This window comes from Chanodichthys erythropterus, chromosome 18, assembly GCF_024489055.1.
Source record: "Chanodichthys erythropterus isolate Z2021 chromosome 18, ASM2448905v1, whole genome shotgun sequence".
NCBI lineage: Eukaryota > Metazoa > Chordata > Actinopteri > Cypriniformes > Xenocyprididae > Chanodichthys > Chanodichthys erythropterus.
The window spans coordinates 14,864,022-14,886,920 of NC_090238.1; the positions used below are offsets into that span (position 1 = coordinate 14,864,022).

General features: G+C 36.2%; 1 protein-coding gene across 4 annotated transcripts in view; it reads left to right on the forward strand.

The window, feature by feature from the left end:
* Window positions 1–21,864, forward strand: part of daam1a (dishevelled associated activator of morphogenesis 1a) — a 65,357-nt gene extending 43,493 nt beyond the window's left edge. For all 4 annotated transcript variants that reach the window (XM_067366498.1, XM_067366500.1, XM_067366501.1 and 1 more), the window contains 20 exons: window positions 1,185–1,518; window positions 1,767–1,877; window positions 1,964–2,067; window positions 2,158–2,224; window positions 2,309–2,426; window positions 4,481–4,619; window positions 5,561–5,619; window positions 5,813–6,000; window positions 7,457–7,735; window positions 8,189–8,296; window positions 9,770–9,867; window positions 10,688–10,772; window positions 11,580–11,686; window positions 12,726–12,814; window positions 12,954–13,122; window positions 13,211–13,318; window positions 14,698–14,758; window positions 15,065–15,196; window positions 17,232–17,402; window positions 20,460–21,864. In XM_067366498.1, coding sequence (XP_067222599.1) covers window positions 1,185–1,518; window positions 1,767–1,877; window positions 1,964–2,067; window positions 2,158–2,224; window positions 2,309–2,426; window positions 4,481–4,619; window positions 5,561–5,619; window positions 5,813–6,000; window positions 7,457–7,735; window positions 8,189–8,296; window positions 9,770–9,867; window positions 10,688–10,772; window positions 11,580–11,686; window positions 12,726–12,814; window positions 12,954–13,122; window positions 13,211–13,318; window positions 14,698–14,758; window positions 15,065–15,196; window positions 17,232–17,402; window positions 20,460–20,669 — 2,737 coding nt within the window. In that variant the 3' untranslated portion in view covers window positions 20,670–21,864. The remainder of the gene's footprint in view (window positions 1–1,184; window positions 1,519–1,766; window positions 1,878–1,963; window positions 2,068–2,157; window positions 2,225–2,308; window positions 2,427–4,480; window positions 4,620–5,560; window positions 5,620–5,812; window positions 6,001–7,456; window positions 7,736–8,188; window positions 8,297–9,769; window positions 9,868–10,687; window positions 10,773–11,579; window positions 11,687–12,725; window positions 12,815–12,953; window positions 13,123–13,210; window positions 13,319–14,697; window positions 14,759–15,064; window positions 15,197–17,231; window positions 17,403–20,459) is intronic.
* Window positions 21,865–22,899: the final 1,035 nt, after the last annotated feature.

A 22,899-nucleotide genomic window follows, 5' to 3' on the forward strand; every position in this document is an offset into this window, starting at 1 on the left:
TGAAGACCTGGCAACCCTGGCTTGAACTATGGGTGATTCATTGGGTCAAATAGAGCCTGCTTTAACATCGCTTTTTTTTTTATTTGTTTTTTTTATTGTTAATGCGTTATTGTCTCGTTAACTTCTGAATTCAAGACCAGAGACATTTTCTTCACATACAGTTGCAGTCTGACACATTTTTACATCCCCTCTTGATTGACAGGATATAATCGTCCCTGATCATCGGATAGTGAAAATAATTGCTTTCATCAGCAGGGTGGTTATTGGCAGACACATAGTGCATCCCTGATATATACAGTCAAACCAAATTTATTTAGACACCTTGAACATTTCATTCATTCAATACAGTTTATTCACTATAGTTTAAAAAAAGGTAATACAATATGACAAGATCTCAGAGTTAAACCGTGTCAGAAAAAAATCTTAATTATGTCAGTTAACACTTAAGCAAAACATGGTCAGGTCAAAGTGTCTGAATAATTTTTGGTCCCAAATTTTTATCAATTTTACTGTTAGTCCACTGTATAAAGAATATTTGGGTATAATATATCACAGTTTACTTTATCTTGCTATCCTCACTTACATAAATGAGCTATAGTGTCCTGCACCCACTAGTAAAAATATATCAAAAATGTATAAAAAATGTCTGAATAATTTTTTGTTTGACTGTATATATGCTTTGGCTTCAGCACTTTGTCTTTGAGTATAGGTCTACTTTCATGTATGCATTCATGAAATTTTAATTTCATACTATTGCATACTCTTTTAATGTATTCTATTGATTTGCATGTTTGTATGAAACTGCTTAAAAAAACAGATGTGAAATATTTGTAATCCAATAAATGCACACTAAAATTGAAATTGAAAATGTAAATAAAGCTTGTACAAAAAATGTTAATGTTGGCCTGCTTTTACGCATATTTAGTTGTAATAGTTTTGTTAACTCCCAGTTTTAGAAAGTAACACGTGCATTTAAATGCACTGTAACAGCTGCAGAAGTGATTATGAATTTCTATTGCTGTCCCCCAGAAACCGTTTACAGGGCCAGCAACCGTCTCTAAGCTACAACAGAAAATGCGCTTAAAATTCAGGACATTAAGTTTTAAATTTTCCATGTGTTCTCCTACCTATGATTTGAAATGTCTTTTCATGCGCTTGGCCTGACCTCTGTCATGCTCCTCAAGGTTTGTGACACGCTTCATAGACCTCGATGGACTGACTTGCATCTTGAACTTCCTGAAAACTATGGACTATGAGACCACCGAATCTCAGATCCACACCTCACTGATTGGCTGCATTAAAGCCCTGATGAACAACTCTCAGGGACGTGCCCATGTACTCGCGCATTCAGAAAGCATCAACATCATTGCTCAGAGCTTGGCCACCGAGAACATCAAGACCAAAGTGGCCGTTCTGGAGATCATGGGTGCTGTTTGCTTGGTGCCAGGAGGACACAAGAAAATCCTGGAAGCCATGTTGCACTATCAGAAGTTCGCCTGTGAACGGACGCGATTTCAGGTGGGCAAGAGAATTCAAGACTTTTCTCTCATAGTCACATTGGGCCTCATTATTCAAACACAAATCATTCATAAAAACCAGTTGTACATAAATTGTCCCTTTGAATTGAATGCAACAATTTACACAGAGAAATTCGTTCTGCTTGTGTTTCATGAATAAGTCCATTGAGACTTGTGAATGAAATATTAAGAGGTCTTTCTCCTTTGTTGTTCTCATTCTTTCTCCCCATCTTCTCGGTTTACACACAGACCCTTCTAAATGACTTGGACAAGAGTACGGGCCGCTACAGAGATGAGGTGAACCTCAAGACGGCAATCATGTCCTTCATCAACGCGGTCCTTAGTCAAGGAGCAGGGGAGGTAAGCGCTACTTTCTCCACATCTGCATCTCATTAGATTCAAATCATCCAAGAGTTTCTCCCTGACTTCCAACGTTTCATTTACAGACCAGTTTGGAGTTCAGAATTCATTTGCGGTATGAATTTCTAATGCTGGGCATCCAACCAGTGATTGATAAATTGCGGTCCCATGAAAACTCCACGTTAGATCGGTAAGTGCTGTATTTTGAGACGCGCTGTCCTCAAGTACTTGGCCGAGTTCTGTTGAACTTAACATGCAGTCGTCTTTTATTACTCTTCAGGCATTTGGAGTTCTTTGAGATGCTACGAAATGAAGATGAATTAGCCCTCGCTAAGCGGTTTGAAAATGTAAGCTTGCTGTCTTAATTTGTCTCTGAATATAGGCACTTTGTTTCAGTAGTAATTTCAAGATTGTCTCTCTGTTCGGTTCAGGTTCATATAGACACTAAAAGTGCCACTCAGGTGTTTGATCTCATCCGGAAGAGGATAAACCACACGGACGCCTTCCCGCACTTTATGTCTGTCTTACAGCACTGTCTTCATATGCCTTGTGAGTGACGTCAATTCCCTTAACCCCTCCATATCAGTGTGAACAAATAAACATCATAATGTTACCTCAAAATACACAAATAGTGCCACTTACAAAATAATACCATGGTAAATAGTTTTGGACATGCCACTACGGTAATACCATGTTTTATGGACATTTATTGCTCATGCACCATGGTAATATATTTTTTTAACAAATACAAGTATTAGTAAAAAAAGTGGTTCTCTTTTTGTGAATTGTAGTCAGCATTAGATTTTATTATGTACATTACTGTACAAAAGTTTGGGGTCAGTAAAAATATATATATATTTTTAAAGAAATTAATAGTTTTATTCAGCCGGAATACATTAAATTGATCATAAGTGACAGTAAAGACATTTATATAAAAGATTTATATTTCAAATGAATGCCGTTCTTTTGAACTTTCTATTCATCAGAGATGTACCACATTTTCCATAAAAAATATTAAAGGATTAGTTCACCCAAAAATGAAAATTCTGTCATTAATTATTTACTCTCATGTCGTTACTTATCTGTAAGACTTAGTTCATCTTTGGAACACAAATTATTATATTTTTAATGAAATCCGAGAGGTTTCTGTCCCTCCATAGAGATCCAATGCAACTACCACTTTCAAGGTCCAGAAAGGTAGGAAAGACATCATTAAAGTACTCCATGTGACTGCAGTGGTTTAACCTCAATTTTATGAAGAGTGCTTTGTTTGAGCAAAAAAAAGTTTATTTACAAAAACAACCTGCATGCGTTGTGATGCTCTCATGAACGCGTGTTGCAGATCAGTATTTTCGTAAATACAGTGATGAATAATGTTTATTTTTTGCGCAAAGCACTCATAAAATTGAGGTTAAAGGGATAGTTCACCCAAAAATGAAAATTTGATGTTTATCTGCTTACCCCCAGGGCATCCAAGATGTAGGTGACTTTGTTTCTTCAGTAGAACACAAATGATGATTTTTAACTGCAATTGTTACTGTCTGTCAGTCAAATAATGCAAGTGGATGGGAACTCTTTGATGTCTCGCGCATATACTTCAACAAGTGCGAGACATCACTGCCATTGTTAGAGCGCTATCAGACCTCACTAAGCGAGTGCTGAACGCAGTTGGACATAGCGGAGTATTAGAGGTAAAAAAAATTATATAAGTACTGTTCGGTTTCTCGCACAAACCGATCGTTTCGTGTCTTAGGACATCAATGAGACTTGTCTATGCAAGTTTTATTTACTCTTATAGTAGAAGTTCCCATCCACTAGCATTATTTGACTGACAGATGGCAACGGTTGGAATTAAAAATCAGCATTTGTGTTCTACTGAAGAAACAAAGTCACCAACATCTTGGATGCCCTGGGGGTAAGCAGATAAACATCAAATTTTCATTTTTGGGTGAACTATCCCTTTAAATCACTGGAGTCACATGGAGTACTTTAATGATGTCTTTCCTACCTTTCTTGACCTTGAAAGTGGTAGGTGCATTGATCTCTGTTGAGGGACAGAAAGCTCTCAGATTTCATTAAAAATATCTTCATTTGTGTTCTGAAGATGAACGAAGGTCTTACGGATGTGGAACGACACAATGGAGAAAAATTAGTGACAGAATTTTCATTTTTGGCTGAACTAATTAATCCTTTAAGCAGTAAAACTGTTTTGAACATTGATAATAATAAAATGTTTCCTGAGCATCAAATCAGCATATTAATGCTGAATAATGATTAAATAATGATTTCTGAAGGACCATGTTACACCGAAGACTGGAGTAATGATGCTGAAAATTCAGCTTTGATCACAGGAATAAATTACATATTAAAATATATTAAAATAGAATATAAGATAGCATAAGAGACTTCTTTCCAAAACATGAAAAAGCCTTACAGACCCCAAACATTTGAACAGTTGCGTATATATTTGCATTGTGTGGGCCATTGCCCACTTTGCTCTCTACATATCGGCATCAGCCCTTAAACACATATTAGTTGATTACTATAGTGAAGGCTGTGTAGTTTGCTTAGAAGTGTTGACATCATCTTTGCTTTTCTAACAGACAAAAGAACTGGGAACACTGTGCAGTACTGGCTCCTTCTCGATCGAATTGTCCAGCAGATTGTCCTACAGAACGATAAGGGTCATGACCCCGATGTGGCTCCCCTTGAGAACTTTGACGTGAAGAACGTGGTGCGAATGTAAGTGAGGCACAGTCCAGGAATTTGTGTACCCTGGTGTCCTCAGTTACTCTCATTTATTAATATCCTGAGCTTTTAATACCATCCAAAACTGCCTGCCATTTGGTGAATTTTGCAATTTCAGATATTTAGCTCTGCAAATTAAAATCCCAAATACATAATCCAAAGTCTCAAAGTCATTTTGGAGCTAGCCACCCATCCACCTGTATCTCATCACATTTTAGGAAAGCGCCAGACCGTAGATTTTGGTGTCTTACGGTTTTAAACCTAGACCCTTCCTGGATATGATTGAACATGACAATCATAGAATGTGTACAGATTGTACAAAAGTTGCTTCTTTTTGGTGGTACAAGAGTTAAAATAAACACAAATTTGTGTCATCTTTCTGCATGGGATTAATTATAAGTAAGACACAACTTCATTCTAGTTCAAACAAGTTGAAGGCTAAGAGACGGTCTGGGACAGTTTCAGTCAAATAAAAACAAATATGCAGAATGCATATGGAAAACATTTGGTGGTTTGATCAAATGTTACAGAGCTGAAGTTTGACTCAAGTTTTAAGGCGACAGGGCATCTCTGATTGCTTAACATTTCGCACCGAGGTTCCTTGGTTTCCTGCTGGTCCTGACAAACTAATATGAAGACATCTTTGTGCTTTTTTTAAGAATTATGAATGCCAAGTTTTGTGGTTTAGAGTCACATGGTGATATTTAAAATGATACTTCACCCAAAAATGAAAATTGTGATCACTTACTCTCCCTCATGTCATTCCAAAACTGTATGACTTTCTTTCTTGTGTGGAACACGACATTCTTGATTCCTTTAGAAACATAATCATATGGTTTTATGATAATATGAAGGTGATAATGAGAGGATTTTGTGTGAACTATCCCTTTAGCCAATCATAAGTGCCTAACACTATTCTCATTTTAATTTTACAGGTTAGTTAACGAGAACGAGGTGAAACAATGGAAAGAACAAGCGGAAAAAATGAGAAAAGGTACATGAACTCTCTATGAGGCGAATATTGATCTAAGTGACTGTTTACCCACAGTAGGCCTTGAATGTATTTACACGTGCCTTCGTCAGCATGGGAATCAGCGATGACATTGCTGTTGTTGTCAAATACTGAAGCCTTTGTGCATTTAGATTTTTTTTTTTTGTATGTGTATTTTCTCTGGCTTGAATCGTAGAGCATAATGAACTTCAGCAGAAGCTGGAAAAGAAAGAAAGAGAGTGTGATGCAAAAGCCCAAGAGAAGGAAGAAATGATGCAAACACTCAATAAGATGAAAGAGAAGCTGGAGAAGGAAAGCAGTGAACACAAGCTTGTTAAGCAGCAAGTGGCTGACCTTTCTGCCCGGCTACATGAGATGAGTAATGTATGTTACATATGTACATAAGCACAAAGTACCTCTTCCAAATCCTAGTTTTCTCCTGTTGGCAGCTACATTTTAAGGCAGCAACCTAACTGAAAAAGAACCTCATATGTCACTGAACTGGAACAAGATCTTAGATCCTTGGCTGCTATTTATCCTGCTAGTTAGACTGATCTGGTGTCAGAGGAGACCAGATAATCCAGCTAGACCATCTTACTATCTTAGGATGGTTTACGAAAAAAAAAAAAAAAAATCATTGCACACATAAAAATTGTGAGAAATAGTTTATTTTTAATTAGATTTAACTATCTATCTATCTATATATAATTAATATATATATATATATATATATCTTCATATACATATTATCTTCATACAGTGGACTACCAATAAAACTGATAAAAAAATTTGGAACCAACAATCATTCAGACACTTTGACATGACCATGTTTTGCTTAAGTGTTATCTGACATAATTAAGATAAATTTTTCTGACAAAGTTTAACTCTGAGATCTTGTCATATTTTCCTACCACTTTTTTTTTAGTTTATAGTGAATAAACTGTATTAATGAATGAAATGTTCAGGGTGTCTGAATACATTTTGGTTTGACTGTGTGTGTGTGAATATAATTGTAACAAGGTTAATAGTTGTGGGAAGGAGGAGGCGGGAACCGGCGAACATTCAAACAAACTTTAATGTAAAATAAACAAAGAACAAAACGAAAGTAATGCCGGCAGACCCTCGCGGACGTCTGCCGGCCACACAAACATAATAAAACATAAAATAAAGTCCAGGCCTGGTCCTCTCTCGTCCTTCACGGTAGTCGCTCCTCCTTTTATGCTCCCGGAGCTCCTCCGTGAGGGACTCAAGGCCGGTGCGCCTCCCAGGTGTTCCTCGCGCTGTTCCCTCACGGCTCTCGCCCGCCCTGGTCGCCACAATAATATAATATAATATAATATAATATAATATAATATAATATAATATAATATAATATAATATAATATAATATAATATAATATAATATAATATAATATAATATAATATAATATAATATAATATAATATAATAAACTGACATTTCCCTTGCCTTTCATAGTTTGTTGCTTTGATTTTGCCTTAGAATGAGGTTCCCTTACAAAAAACTACTGTAGTTGTGAAATGGTATTGAATGATTACCACATTCATGTACTGTGGCATTTCACAGTATACACTAAGGTACTTCAAAGAATACTATGGTAATGTCATGTCCAAAATAATCATGGTACTGGTACCATTCCAGTGCATTTGTTTGTGTATAAGCCAGCATAGCTGAAACAGCCTGGAGCCTTCGATGCCTAAAAATGCAGTGTCAACAGCTCATGGGGTTTGGAACAGACCAAAATGTTTTGATTCATAATTATAATAGAGCCAAAGCCTCACAACACTTTTGCTTCATTTTCCTACTGTGTCTTGCTTTTTAGAGGACAAATATCCCAGGTGGCCCCCCTCTCGTCCCATTGGCCCCTGGTAGCATCCCACCTCCACCACCAGGTCTAGCTAGCATTCCTCCTCCACCACCTCCAGGTGGAGCACCACCACCCCCTCCCCCTCCCCTTGGCGGACCACCACCTCCACCAGGCCTGCCTGGCTTTGGTGCTCCTCCTCCTCTTGGAGGTCTTCTGGGCTCCACGCTGAAGAAAAAGAACATCCCTCAACCTTCCAATCCGCTTAAGTCTTTCAACTGGACCAAACTCAGTGAAGTGAGTTAATAAAATTGTTCAATGTTTATGAAATATCTTACATCAATGTTTTTTATTTTTTTTATTTTTTATTATTATTAAGAAGTCACAACCAACTGTTTTTATTAAAACAAAATAATATGATATGCCATTCTTCACAACCCTGGTAAAGGGGTGTTGTTAGGCATGACATGAAGCAGAACAGCAAAACTGTGGCAGCACTAATACTGTAAAAGACACCAATGTTCAATGAATAGTGACTTTTATTAATATTAATAAACAACATGTTTATTTTCATATATATATATATATATATATATAACTGTTAGTCTTTATAAATGTTTCTCTTTTTATATTTTTATTAATTAATTGATTGATCTATTTTCAATCTATTTAATTTGAATTTATTTTATTATTAACTGAGTCCACTAAGGTGTATTCATAGTTTATTCATTGCTCATCTCTGTCTCACAGAATAAATTGGAAGGGACATTGTGGCTGGATTTGGATGAAATCAGAGTTTTCAAACAATTGGACTTGGAGGATATTGAAAAAACATTTTCTGCTTACCAGAGACAGCAGGTATAAGATATTTTTTGAGAATTTTTACCTGTCTGCTCCTGTATTGTAAATATCATGCACATTGTTCCAAATGCATTTTATGAATAATACTGGAGTGTCAGGCTAAAATGACTAAAACTTCACTCTTTGAATTTCTGTACCTCCCCTCTGTGTTCTCTATTTTTCTGCCTGATGTTTACACCTGCCCTTTTATATATTTTCTGATCTAACTAACACTTTCCTGCTCCCTGCTTGCCATAAAGGATTTTCTGTTCAATAACTTTAGACAGGTAAGTGGTCTCTGGTCCTGACTCATGGTGATGATACCATGGTACTGACATGTTTTTTGGACATGTTATAGTTGATGGTATTCTCTAAAGTACTTTGTAGTACCATATGAATGACTGAATCTTAAATGTCCTGATACATCTCACCCCCAAAATCAACAGAAATATAAAGGTCACAATAAAAACAAAACAAAAAAACAACACCACTAAATAAAGGTCCTAGATCACATAATTTTCACAACTTTGTTTTGCAGTTTTACTCAATCTTAATTGTCCTAAAATAGATTTTATGTTTGGTTCTTAAAAAACAAAATTTCTCATTTTGATTTCTGGAATTGGATCTCATGAAAACCTTTTAAGAAAACGAGATTCACCCAAATACCATATATAAATAATAGTAATCAATAAATACATTGGTATATATTAAAGTACCGTCTGATGCTATCACTACCATGGCACCACTACAGTACAATTTTATCAGCATTCTTATCACCAAATTGTTGCCTTTTGTATCCTAGCTTAAAAACGCAATGAACCAAATGACCTATTTCAGTTTATTAGCGAGCATTTCAAGATGTCTCTGTTCGTAATTAGCCAAGTTGGTTATGAGGCATGCAGTTGGTTTTGAATGCATCTGGAGTTTATGCAACAGTGAAGGAGACAGATTTCCACCAACTAAAAAACAAATATCCCCCCCTGTTTTTGGACCAATTCCCTTCAACTCCTTTCACCCTCTCCATCCTCATAATAAAACCCGGCGTGCCATTGTCTAAACACGCAATTTCTTGCTGTCTGCTCCCCAGCTGGCACTAAAAAAGCGGAGATGACTGTTTTCAGCCTCTGTTGTTGTGGATGTCTGGTGTGTTCAGTCATGGATGTGTCATGAGGATGTTTTCCTTTGTGTTTGAAAAATCATTTTGTTTGGGTTTTACTTTAGAGAGCAGGTGTCTTGTTGGTATCACATTCAGTGTATTTGCTAATGACTGTGGTTTTGATTTTAAACTATGTTATGACGTTCAGAACCACACAACATTTGAAAAATGCTTCAGTCTCTAAATATCATCCCATCCATGACAAGTACATCGACTTTGAGGACAATCAAACGCTGATTTGCACCAAAACCAACTTTAGCCTGCTCTCTCTAGTTTTTGCTCTTCATTTCAATGTGGTATTGATGCTGACCTTAACTCCAATTGTCTGTCTGCAGAAAGAGTCAGAGGATGACACTGTCACTTCTAAAAAGGTTAGAGAATTGTCTGTCATCGATGGTCGGCGTGCGCAAAACTGCAACATCCTTCTCTCCAAGTGAGTCTGTAGCTTAGGAACCATCTTTGACTATTTAAGATTCGTTCGCAGTAATGAACATTCCTTCATGACTCACAGTAGAACAATTCTTTGTTTATTTAAGCCATTTTGGATGATCCTAGCCAGGATTTTTTCCTGTTGCATCACAAGTCGCCATAGAAGTGGCACTAAACATCTCCCCCACAAGCTCACTCAATGTGTTTGATTTAATTGTACAGCTGTGAACGAAACCTGGAATTCAGCTATTTTAAACATTTACTGCGTCAAGAAACATTCATTCAGTCAGTTCAGAACTTTTTTGTGCTTATATTTGCACAATATGCACAAAAAAACAAAGGAAAAATTATATATATTTACCTAGTTTTGGCATGAAACTCTAGATGGTGCAGTCTGATAGGTCTTTAACTCATTTGGTAGCAGTCATGTCATTATCTACATATTACAGCTGATTGGTTGCTGTTGCATCAGCACCCGATGAGCTGCGGCTCAACATTCAAACAAATACCGGTAGCGTTGCTGTTAGCAGTGTGCAGCGCGCTTTCAGAAACCCCCACCTTCCCCAGCTCCACCTGTATATATATCTGCTATGTGGGTTAATTCATGTATGTTACTTGTGTAGCAGCAGCAGCATGTCTTACATGCTCACAGCAATGTCTGTGAATGTATTGGCAGTAGCAAGTCTCAGTACTTTAACATTGTCATATTCATTACCATGCCAATCTCATTTACCATAACCAATCTCCTGAGGTGTTGTCATGACAGAAATATATTCACTCATGAAAGCCAAACTCAAAGATTCAGTTAAATCTATTTTTTGCAGGTTAAAACTCTCCAATGAGGAGATCAAGAGAGCCATACTGACCATGGACGAGCAGGAAGACCTACCCAAGGATATGTTGGAGCAGGTGAGATGCATCACCACATACTTCATCAATTACCTCACACTTTAACTCCTAAATCCAGATGGCTTATGTCCAAAACAAACCTGTTTTACTGCAGTGGATTGACGTCAAACATTTCAGAACTGTGATTAGCCGATACAGCGTCTGCACAGGCGGCGAGTTTAATTACATAAGCCCGGCAGTCCAAGCCAACACGTAATTATTGTTTTGCAGAAACATTTTTGGCAGGACACCAATATCGTCCTTGCATTTTTGTCATTCTGAATGATAGTGAAATTTGTTGTAGTTGGTAAAAATATAAACTATACCAAAGCCTTTCCACATGCCTGAATTAAATCCATTGTGTATATCCTGCTAATGGAGGCTGAAATCAAGCACATTTAATTAAAACCCGTTTAAGCCATGTAGCCATTTTGGTAATAAAATGCAGCTTTGTATACCTCACCCTATTATAAGAGCAGCAAGTAAATGGTCATAACATTTTCCAAATGGACTTGAAAAGCAATATAATGGCAATCAGGTTTTATAAGTTCACTGATTGCTGTTGTTTTAATCTGAACAATAATCAAACAGTTATTGTAGTGTGACAGGAATGCATGTTCACCTAATGGATGTGTTTGATAGGGCTACATTGCATTAAAGAACGTAAAAGGGCTATAATATACGAATTTTCATGCTTTATCTTTACATTTTATTTTATGAATAAACAGGCTTTTTTTGCTACTGTATCTTTAAGACTTCTCTTTCAAAATGACCTCTGATTAGTTGGCCCAATTTAGTCATTAAAATGCTTTCTCTCTTTCCCTGCAGCTGTTGAAGTTTGTGCCAGAAAAAAGTGACGTAGACATTCTGGAAGAACACAAACATGAGTTGGAGCGGATGGCGAAGGCAGACCGCTTCCTTTATGAGATGAGCAGGTAACAATCAAATTTAGGTCACTTAAGTTTGGGATATAATAAATAATGTTCATCAGACTGGACAGAGCTGTCAAAACACACAATATCTCCTAAATGGTGCTGCCAAACAACAGCTACAGGTGATGTAGAGGTCAGTATGTGGAAAATAAACTCTTTTACAGGATTAACGTTCTTATCTTGGTCTGTCTAAGTCTCTTGCTATAATAATCTTTGACTTCAGTTACCGAATGCTGTTTCCCTCAGTCTGGCAGTCTGAAACAGGGCTGGAAACATGTCGTCATTTCTCTGACCTCTTCATTGTGCAGCTCATAATGTCATTAATCTCTGTGGACTGACAGCCAACAAAGACATAAATATAAAAGCCATGAAGAATGGGTGGCTCCAACAATTAATAAAAAATAAACAAGTTGCAGGTGTTATTGGGCTATTTTTTTATTATTTTAATATGGGAAACAGGACCCGTGTCTCACGAACAGGCGTGCTTCGACAGAACAATGAAAAACCACAGAGGAATATTTGGCTGTTAATGTTACAAACATTTTGTAGCAATGCATTATGGGTACACCCCTTGTAAATAAATGTTATTTTTTACAGTTAGTTTTTTTAAAGATATTCTAGTATGCATTATTTCATGTGCACCTCCAGTCAAAAGTTTGGACACATTATTCTTTATTTGAACTATTTTCCACATTTAGAATAAAAGTCATCAAAATTGTTAAACGATTCAAACTTATAGCAGTAGAAATTCAAACAGACTAACTAATCAACAGGTTTTCATTCAGACAGTTTCCTCAGAAATGGGAAACAATGCAAATGTTAATGTTAAATGAATCAAAACTTATATTTGATGAATTTAGATCAATTTTATATTTGATAAATTGTGTCTGCTGTCTAAAGTAGACACAATTTATAATTGTCACCAAAACTAATTTCAAGCATTTAAGCCTTTACTTTTTTAAGAGTATAAAGAACTGGTAGTGTAAATGATATATTATCAAATATTAATGGTGTTTTATTCAATTTTCCTTTTAAATCGCAGAATCAACCACTACCAGCAAAGACTGCAGTCTCTTTACTTCAAAAAGAAGTTTACAGAAAGAATAGCAGAAATCAAGCCGAAAGTGGAAGGTAAATCCTGAAACCTCTGTCAATCATCTACAGTTATGTTCTCTACTAGACTTTTGTGAAATAAAGCACGCAAACACCTTGTAGGTTATGTAAGGTCAGGTTTAATATTAAAAATGCTATTTTTTCCCCCCCTCCACAGCTCTCAATAAAGCATCTAAGGAGGTTCTTCAGAGCAGGAATCTTATACAGCTTTTGGAGGTGGTGCTGGCCTTCGGGAACTATATGAACAAAGGCCAGAGGGGCAATGCCTATGGCTTCAAAGTGTCCTCTCTCAACAAGATCGCTGATACCAAGTCCAGCATCGACAAGTAAGACAGGGCTTTGGTTTGTGCAAGAACTGTTTATTAAACTCTAACCAGCCATGTAGTTACACAAGTTGTGTGTGTTTCTCAATAGGAACGTCACTCTTCTTCACTACCTGATTACCATTCTTGAGCAGAAGTACCCTAAAGTCAGCCTAATTCATGAGGATCTGCACAATGTTCCAGAAGCAGCCAAAGTCAAGTAAGCACTAAAACAATCAAGTCTCACTATTGCACCCACTTAAGCGGTTTTAAAGAGTTTCTGTTCCTAAGTGTATGTAATGAAATAGGAATGTAAGAAAATGCTTAGGATTTGGCTAAGTAGGATAAATGTCATTGTTGGTCCAGGAAGGAGTAAAGGAGTATTCTGGGTTTATTACAAGTTAAAAGATTAGTTCACTTCAGAATTAAAATTTCCTGATAATTTACTCAGGCCCATGTCATCCAAGATGTTCATGACTTTCTTTCTTCAGTTGAAAAGAAATTAAGGTTTTTAAGGAAAACATTCCAGGATTTTTCTCTATATAGTGGACTTCATTGGGGTTCAACCGGTTGAAGATCCAAATTGCAGTTTCAGTGCAGCTTCAAAGGGCTCTACGCGATCCCAGCCGAGGAATAAAGGTCTTATCTAGTGAAACGATCAGTCATTTTCTAAAAAAAATAAATAAAAATTTATATACTTTTTAAACACAAATGCTTGTCTTGCACTGCTCTGCCCCACGCATTACGTAGTCACGTTGGAAAGGTCACACGTGAAAGAGAGAACACAATCGGAGTTATATTAATAAATATCCTGATGCATCCTGACTGCCTTCCGTATTCAGCATAGGAAGAAAGTGTAACGCCTCTCGCAGTTCAAAATGCTTACGCTACGTCCTACGCCTTCTGTATTCAACTTAAGAAAATCACTTAACTGACGGAAGTGAATACATAAGGCGCTCTGGCGGAAACTAGATATTTTATTTTATAACTTGTTAAATATGGATTTTTTTTTTACACAAACGTATCGCTTCACTTCAGAAAGACTATTAACACCCCCAGAGCGTGTGAAGTATGTTACTTGTTTATGATGGATGGAGGCACTTTCTTCAGCTTCATACTCGTTGTTTCCCAATCACTAAAACTTGGATGTGTCAGGATATTTATTAATATAACTCCGATTGTGGTCATCAGAAAGAAGAAAGCCATATACATCTAGGATAGTTTAAGGGTGAGTAAAGCTTGGGGTAATTTTCATTTTAAAGTGAACTAATCCTTTAACAACCAATCAGATGTTAGGGATAAGGTTTGGGCTGAGAGCTTGAACAGTATCAGCCTATCATTTCACTCTCATTTTAGGGTAGTTTATAGTTCGGGATAGGTTTAGGACTTTGTTGGAATGTTGTTCCAGGACCAACAAAAAGTTGTTGATCCAGGAACATGTCCTATTTGGCAAAACCATAGTCACTGTGTGAAGATACTGTTTGATGTGATTCATTCCTCAGCCATTCGAAATGGGATTAAAGGGTCTGCAAATTGTCCAGTGAAACATTATCTCTCATTATCTCCCTCTCCAACTTATTTTTCTTCCTTTTTTCTCAGCATGACTGAACTGGAGAAAGACATTAACAATCTGCGCACTGGCTTAAAAAGCGTGGAGACGGTGAGCGACATTCTCTCGTTTTGTCTACAATTACAACAAGCTCTAGAGCTTATAAGGTTATCCAGTGTAGCAAATGTATCCATTTATACAACAGCTCAGTAATATAATTGGCTAAACATTATTTATGGTTACAAGTTTTGTAGGCCTTGCTAGATTGCTAAGGTGTTTTGAGTGGGTACTAGGGTGTGATGATTTTGGCAGTTTACTCTAAATTGAATGCACTTTTTCTATTATTTATCTATTAAGTCATGGCCTGCCTTGTGTCCATCCCTTCATCTTGATAGCAGCCTGTCTCTTTCTCAACAGGAGCTGGAGTACCAGAGGGGTCAGCCTCAGATCCACGGTGACAAGTTTGTGTCTGTTGTGAGTCAGTTCATCACTGTTGCTGGTTTCAGTTTCTCTGAAGTAGAAGACTCTCTTCAGGATGCCAAGGAATTGGTAAGATCGAAAGCACACCACAGTTCGTTGAACCTAAGGAGATTATAGATGTTAAAGGTTTATGAGAGGTTTGAACATAGCGAGGCCTGTCACTCTATCTGGCTGCTTAAATGTGAATGCTCACATAAAGTTGCTCCGCTGCAGCTTTGAAGTTGCTGTTAAACGTCTGAAATGACAGATTTTTTTTCCGCCTGCTCCATGCTGGCGAATAAAACTCAGACATGTAGAAGTTAAATCACTGTTTTCGTTGGAGTTTATTGGGCTTCTGACCGTCTGTGTGGACATTGGAACTGCTGGAAACATGAACCTTAATCTTTAACTGCAATAGGCTGAAGATCAGTTTCAAAGGCAGGTTCTTCCAGTCTGATCCTACTCATGAAGCTGCGTGAATTTGACGGCGCTGCAGCTGTCGAGTTTTCTAGCTGGTTTTCTAAAGGGTTGGCAAAGGGACAGATGAGGGTTTGATCTTAGTGAGTCATGAGAATCTACTCATGATTTCTGCCATATCTGGATATCTGTCTCATATTTCATTACATTCATACTGTACTGTTCAAAACTATGGTGTTTGTACATTTTTGTTTTTTGAAGAAAATTAATACTTTTATTCAACAAGGATGCATTAAATTGATCAAAAATGACAGTAAAGACATTTATAATGATTTTATTTCAAATAATTGATGTTCTTTTTATCAAAGAATCCTGAAAAAAATTATCAGTTTCCACAAAAATATAAAACAACTGTTTTCAATTTTGATAATAATAAGAAATGTTTCTTGAGCAGCTAATCAGCATATTAGAATGATTTCTGAAGGATCATGTGACATTGAAGACTGAAGCAAAATGAAAATTCAGCTTTGCCATCATGGGAATCTACGGAAGAGGATTAAGGCCAAGCAATAATAAAAAAATAAAACCATCTCGAGATTAAAGTTGTTAAATTTTGAGAAAAAAGTCAAGATAAAATGTTGAGAATAAAGTCATTAAATTACGAGAAAAAACACGTTAAATTTAGAGAAAAATGTTGAGATAAAATGTTGAGAATAAACTCATTAAATTATGAGAATAAACATTAAATTATGAGAATAAAGTCATTAAATTACGAGAAAAAAGTTGTAATTTAACGAATTTGTTCTCGTAATTTAACGACTTTTTTCTCATACTTTAATGACTTTATTCTCAACATTTTATCTTAACATTTTTCTCGAAATTTAACAAGTTTTTTCTCGTAATTTAACAACTTTAATCTCGAGATGGTTGTATTTTTTTTATTATTATTTTTATTTTTTATATTATTTTTATTTATTTATTTATTTATTATTATTGCTTGGCCCTAATCCTCTTCTGTAGGAATCAATTATACTATAAGAATATATTCAAATAGCAAAAAGTTTTTAAATTGAAATATTTCACAATATTCCTTCTTTTTCTGTATTTTTGACCAAATAAATGCAACATGAACATTATAGACTTTGTTCAAAAATATTTTTTAAAAAAACTTACCGACCCCAAACTTTTAAACAGTAGTAAACACTTAATATTCAAAAAATATTACTGATCTGCCTGCATTGACACCATTGTATGTGAACTGAACTGAGCTGGACGATGACATCACTGTTTTCTCCAATGAACTAAATAAATAATAATAACTAATGATTTTTACAATGGAAATGAAACAATATTGAACTTACTTAAACTTGAATTACACTATTTTCTTCTAGAGCTGCTGTACAGCCAAAATTATGTTTCCTGCTATCACTGTGAAGTTGCTTTGAAACGATCTGCATTGTAAAAAGCGCTATATAAATAAAGGTGACTTGACTTGACTAGTGCGTATGGGAAGCAAGGAGATCACTAGCTCATTCTAGTGGCCTGGACCCGATCAGTGTGTTTGAGTTTGACGTCGGTTTTTGTAATACTTTTATTGCTTACCAAGTTCTAGTGCCAAAGAAGCTCTCATAAAATAATGATTATATGACATCATTATCATTGTGAAAGAATCACCCTCCTAAATGTCCTTGTCTTTCATTCTTCGCAGTTTGAGAAGTCTGTAAAGCACTTTGGGGAGGACGCCACACGTATGCAGCCCGAAGAGTTCTTTGGCATCTTTGATCAGTTCCTACAGGCCTTCAATGAAGCTAAACAGGACAATGAGAACATGCAACGACGCAAGGAGGAAGAGGAGCGCAGAGCCCGCATGGAGGCGCAGGTAATGTGTCAAGAAGAACGTAGTGTGTCCATTTAATCACATGTACATACATTCCCTCTCAAAAGTGTTGTACTAACACGTCATTTTATACACAATATAAACAAATTGTTTCACCTTTCTAAGCAAAAGCAATTATGGGTATGTTCAGGATGACATTGTGTTGTACAACACAGCAGTGTTTCTAAATGAATTCATATTTTAAACAAATCAGGGAACCAGTGATTCGATGACCCATTCATAAAGAGAATCATTTACTTCATGAATGAATCAGCCGTTTGAATGAATCGAATGAATGAATGACTCAATGATTTACTCATTCAGAGATTTACTGCCACTTACTGGCAGTTTTAGTTTCTTATTTAGAGTATTATTTCATAAAAAATAAAAAAAATCATATTCCATATTAATAATAATAATAATAATAATAATAATAATAATAATAATAATAATAATAAAAAAACATTACAGGTATAGTTCACCCAAAAATAAAAATTCCGTCATTTACTCACTTACCTAAGGGTGCGTTCACACTTGTCATGTTTGGTTCGATTAAAACAAACCCTGGTGCGATTGCTCTGTTAGTGCGGTTCATTTGAACATATGTGAACGCTGCCATCCGAAGCCTAGTGCGCACCAAACAAGCGGACCGAGACCGCTGAAAAGATGGGCCTCGGTCCACTTCCAAATGAACTCTGGTGCGGTTTGAATGATATGAGCGCAATACGGACCAAAGACATGTAAACGAACCAAAAACAGGAAGATGAGACCCTAAAAAGGACAGGATTCTCACACATATTGGTTTTTCTCATCATAGTCACGAGTTTGCCCTTCACAGGCATCAGATGTGTGTCTCCACGTGTGTGGATTCCCGCCACTGTTTTGTCTCCTTTACACATTTTATAAGCTCTTCACAAGTTCCCAGCTGGCCAAAATACCATCATCTGCAGGCTACGCACACTCAACAAGCACATTTATCTCAGCACGCAGCATTCTTTTGAATGTTTGGTGAGTTCAGTCTCAAAATTGTCAATACGTCATAAAGTCAGGTTGGGAACGTGTCCCTGTGCCTTTAGGTTTGGTATCTTTTGGTTCAGTGATAAAATTGCCAATCTGAACTCTAATCTAACCAGGACTAAATGTTTTTTTCGTCTGGACCAAACAAAACCGAACTACAAGTGTGAACACACCCTAAAAGTTTGTATAATAAATTCTATATTGAATCAAATAGGCTATAATATTTCTTTCTAAAGCAACTTTGTGTAATGTCTATTTGTTGCTTTTCTCATTTAACACAACAATGATTTTAAATGATCTTTTGGGGGTAATTTCGAAGCCAAATTTGATGTGCAATTAATTTGCTGTTAATTTGATTAATTAATTGCCACATTGCGTAATTAATTAGATAAAATATTTTAAAGGTGCCATCGAACATTTTTTTACAAGATGTAATATAAGTCTAAGTGTCCCTGAATGTGTCTGTGAAGTTTCAGCTCAAAATACCCCATATATTTTTTTTGGGGGCATCATTAGCAATGCGCCGATTCATGTTGCGGCCCCATTAAATGCTTTCGCTCACCGCCCCCGGAGCTCGTGCTTGCCTTTAACAGTGCATAAACAAAGTTTACACAGCTAATATAACCCTCAAAATAGATCTTTACAAAGTGTTCGTCATGCATACTGCATGCATGCGTCGGATCATGTGAGTAAAGTATTTATTTGGATGTTTCCATTTGATTCTGAATGAGTTTGAGGTTTTTGCTCCGTGGCTAAAGCTAACATTACACACTGTTGTAGAGATTTATAAAGAATGAAGTTGTGTTTATGAATTATACAGACTGCAAGTGTTTAAAAATGAAAATAGCGACGGCTCTTGTCTCCGTGAATACAGTAAGAAACAATGGTAACTGTAACCACATTTAACAGTACATTAGTAACATGCTAACGAAACATTTATAAAGACAATTTACAAATATCACTAAAAATATCATGTTATCATGAATCATGTCAGTTTTTATTGCTCCATCTGCCTTTTTCCACTATTGTCCTTGGTTGCTTACCTAGTTTGATGATTCAGCTGTGCACAGATCCAGACGTTAATACTGGCTGCCCTTGTGTAATGCCTTGAACATGGGCTGGCATATGCAAATATTGGGGACGTACATATTAATGATCCCGACTGTTACGCTGCATTCACACGGGCGTGTCTGAATCTTGTGTTGACGCGACCGATTACAGCCAATCACATTACTTTCCGGTGTTGCATGAAAACGGTGTTGGCTAGCGACTGCTCTAGGGAATTTGCATAGGGCCATCTGATTGGATGACGCCTGCGTTGGCACTTGAAAATTTGAGAAATCTTCAACTTCTGCCGCTTGCAACACGGGTGAAGCAACACGACGGAACCCACAATTCAGTTAGGCAACGCATGATGTTACCCATTCAAAGTAAATGAGAAGCGTTAACGCCGGTGCCCCATGTGAATGCAGTATTACGTAACAATCGGTGTTATGTTGAGATTCACCTGTACTTCGGAGGTCTTTTAAACAAATGAGATTTATATAAGGAGGAGGAAACAATGAGTTTGTTTAAGAATAACTCTTGTTATTCAACTATGCCAAGATAAATTCCATTTTTAATTCTAGGGCACCTTTAATCACTTGACAGCCCTAATATATACACACTATTGTTCAAAAGTTTTCGGTCGATAGTTTTTTTTTAAATTGTTTTTGAACTAAGTCTCTTATGTTCTTATGTTCATGTTGGATATAACTGTTTTTTCCCCCAAAACTGTTTGAATTTACTAGTCGAAATGCAACTGTACAATTTTTTTAAAATACTCGTGTTTAAGCAAACTGAGAATTAATCAAAATAAAGACATGCTACAGACTGAGGGGACGAGAGTAAAGAATATGTCCCTTAAAAAAAAAAGTATGCTGCATTATGCAGTCGGTAGTACTGTACTACTCAATTGATCAAACTAAACACCCCCACAGTGACAGACATTAAGACAAAAGGAAATCTTACAATCGTGATTAATGGAAATATGTTTGTGAACAGCTCAAGGAACAACGTGAGAAGGAAAGAAAAGCCCGGAAGGCCAAAGAGAACTGCGAGGAGGATGGAGAATTCGACGACCTGGTGTCTGCACTTCGATCTGGAGAGGTGTTCGACAAAGATCTATCGAAGATGAAGCACAACCGCAAACGTCCCGTCAAACAGAGTGCAGAAAGCAGCAGAGAGAGGCCCATCACAAAACTCAACTTCTGAGGAAGCTACGCATGCGAGCGCTGCCTCCTGGTGGTAGAGCTGAGACATTACACGTGCGTGCACAATGCTCTACCGCTGTTTATAACGAGAGGATATCCAGGCCCCATTTGTGCTGACTGCCAAAATACTTCTGAAAGATTTATAAAGGCTTTTCTAAACATGTAAATCAGTTGACAGTGTTTGTGTTGAAGATGACAGGAGTTGTGCACCAAGGAAACCATAGTTCTCCCCACGGAAAGAATGAGCAGAAAGGGCTACATGCTTTATAAAGCATTAAAAAAAAACTGGTGCTGAAATGTACACCCATTTTCGTAGTTTTGTTTCCCTGACAACCATAAACCCTGTTTATTTCTGTCAGGTCAAGATACTGCATATGTTTTAGTTGAATTTTTGGTAGTGTTACAAACTGAACTTTCAAGAAACAGGCCTTGCTTTGCAATATGTGGTGTGGTAAACACTAAAAGTCAGTTTTTCAGAAGAAAAAGTGATATTTGCCAAATCTCGGGACTCAAATGACAAAATCAGTGATACTTGTATGGTGTGATTGGCCTAAGTAATAAGTATTTCCTTTTGTTACACTTGTAACTCAAGCACAAGTGATTGTTTGGTAATAAACAGTCCTTTCCAGTCCCGTTAAAGCACAATGCACAACTTTAGAGAAAACCTCTTGTATAAAATGTTATTGAAATTAAAGTGTTTGTTATAATCTATCGATGCCATGTATTAAATGTACTGACAGTTTTATAGTGGAAAAAAATATGCTGAGGTCAAATTTTGATTGAAAGTATTTTGTAGAGAGACAAAAAGACACAATGTCCTTTTTTGCGGTTACCAAAAACAAGAACATTCATTTAAAAGAGCTGTGGATGCGAAACATGCATCTTAAGCAAACCAAACTGTCTGCCGTGCATGTATATTCTTGTAATTTTTTTGTTTGTGTTTAAGGTTGTATATATGTACATATACCCATTTGTTAACTCTTCTGACAAAGGCTTTTTCTTAGTCCTTTACGCAATTTTGTGCTAATAATTTTTCCTGTTGATCAGATGCTATTAAACCTTTTTTACTAATAGTTCTTTGTAATATTGTATTACTTTGTAATAGTTTCCTTTGTTGGTGGGATTGTTTCATTTTCTTTATTTAAGAATCCATTTGGATGTAAGATAAGTAATCAATAAACAAAACCCTGAGGGTCAGTCCATTGGTGTATGACTGCTGATTTGTGTTTCGCAACCTGAATTCATTCTTGAACTGCAACAAAATTCAAGTGCTTCATAGCTGTAATTACACACCATTACTGTAGTTAAAAATGAATTTAATTAATTAAAGTGTCATCTATGAAGATCTATGAAAAGTAATCAAACATAAACATAAAACAAATTCAAACTTTATTTCAGGCAAACAGTTTTCAAAGACATATGGCAATGTTTAATGTCTGATATTTCAAAAATGAATAATTTGAGTATTTGAAAATGATAATGCATTTCTGCACTGTTATTGAAAACAAGGTAAGCTTGTCTAAATGGTAAAAAAAAAAAAATTATATTTAATATGATCATTCTATGCTTGCTAATAATACCATCTCAAAAAATACATCCATTTGAAGGAAGGTTTCGCATATAAAAGACCCTGTGCTTTTGTATGATTGGATTATCAACACAAAAATACCTCTCTAGATCTGCCAGACTGGTCTTACATTGACATAAATACTGATGAATGGTTGAGGAAAAAGTCATATATATTAAAAAAAATAAAATAAAATTAAAGACACTGATATATAGAAACATAAATGCTGGTTTAACCCCTCACATCAAACTAATAAATGGCAGTCTGATGCTACAGTGATAGACATTTATAAAATTTATAAACTCATGCTCCAATGTGACAGACTGAAATAATGGCATTGTTCCAAATATTAAAACTGATATGCATTCAGTAATCTGTAAACCATGCTACATCCAACAATTAAGGCAGTTTATTGGTTATAAGTTGATCTTCCAAAACGTCACACATCAGAGAAAAGATTTAATCTGCATGGTTGCTTTCAAAAATATGATTAATCATTTGACAGTAATATAATATAATTGGCTTTTTTAGATTAATAAAAGGAAATTATATCCCATCCCTATTTTATTTGACTTGTATATAAATGCAGAGTGATTTGGAGTCTTTTTTTTTTTTTTTCTGCATTATAGAAAGTACAGTCATGGTTCTGGATGCCACAGCATGC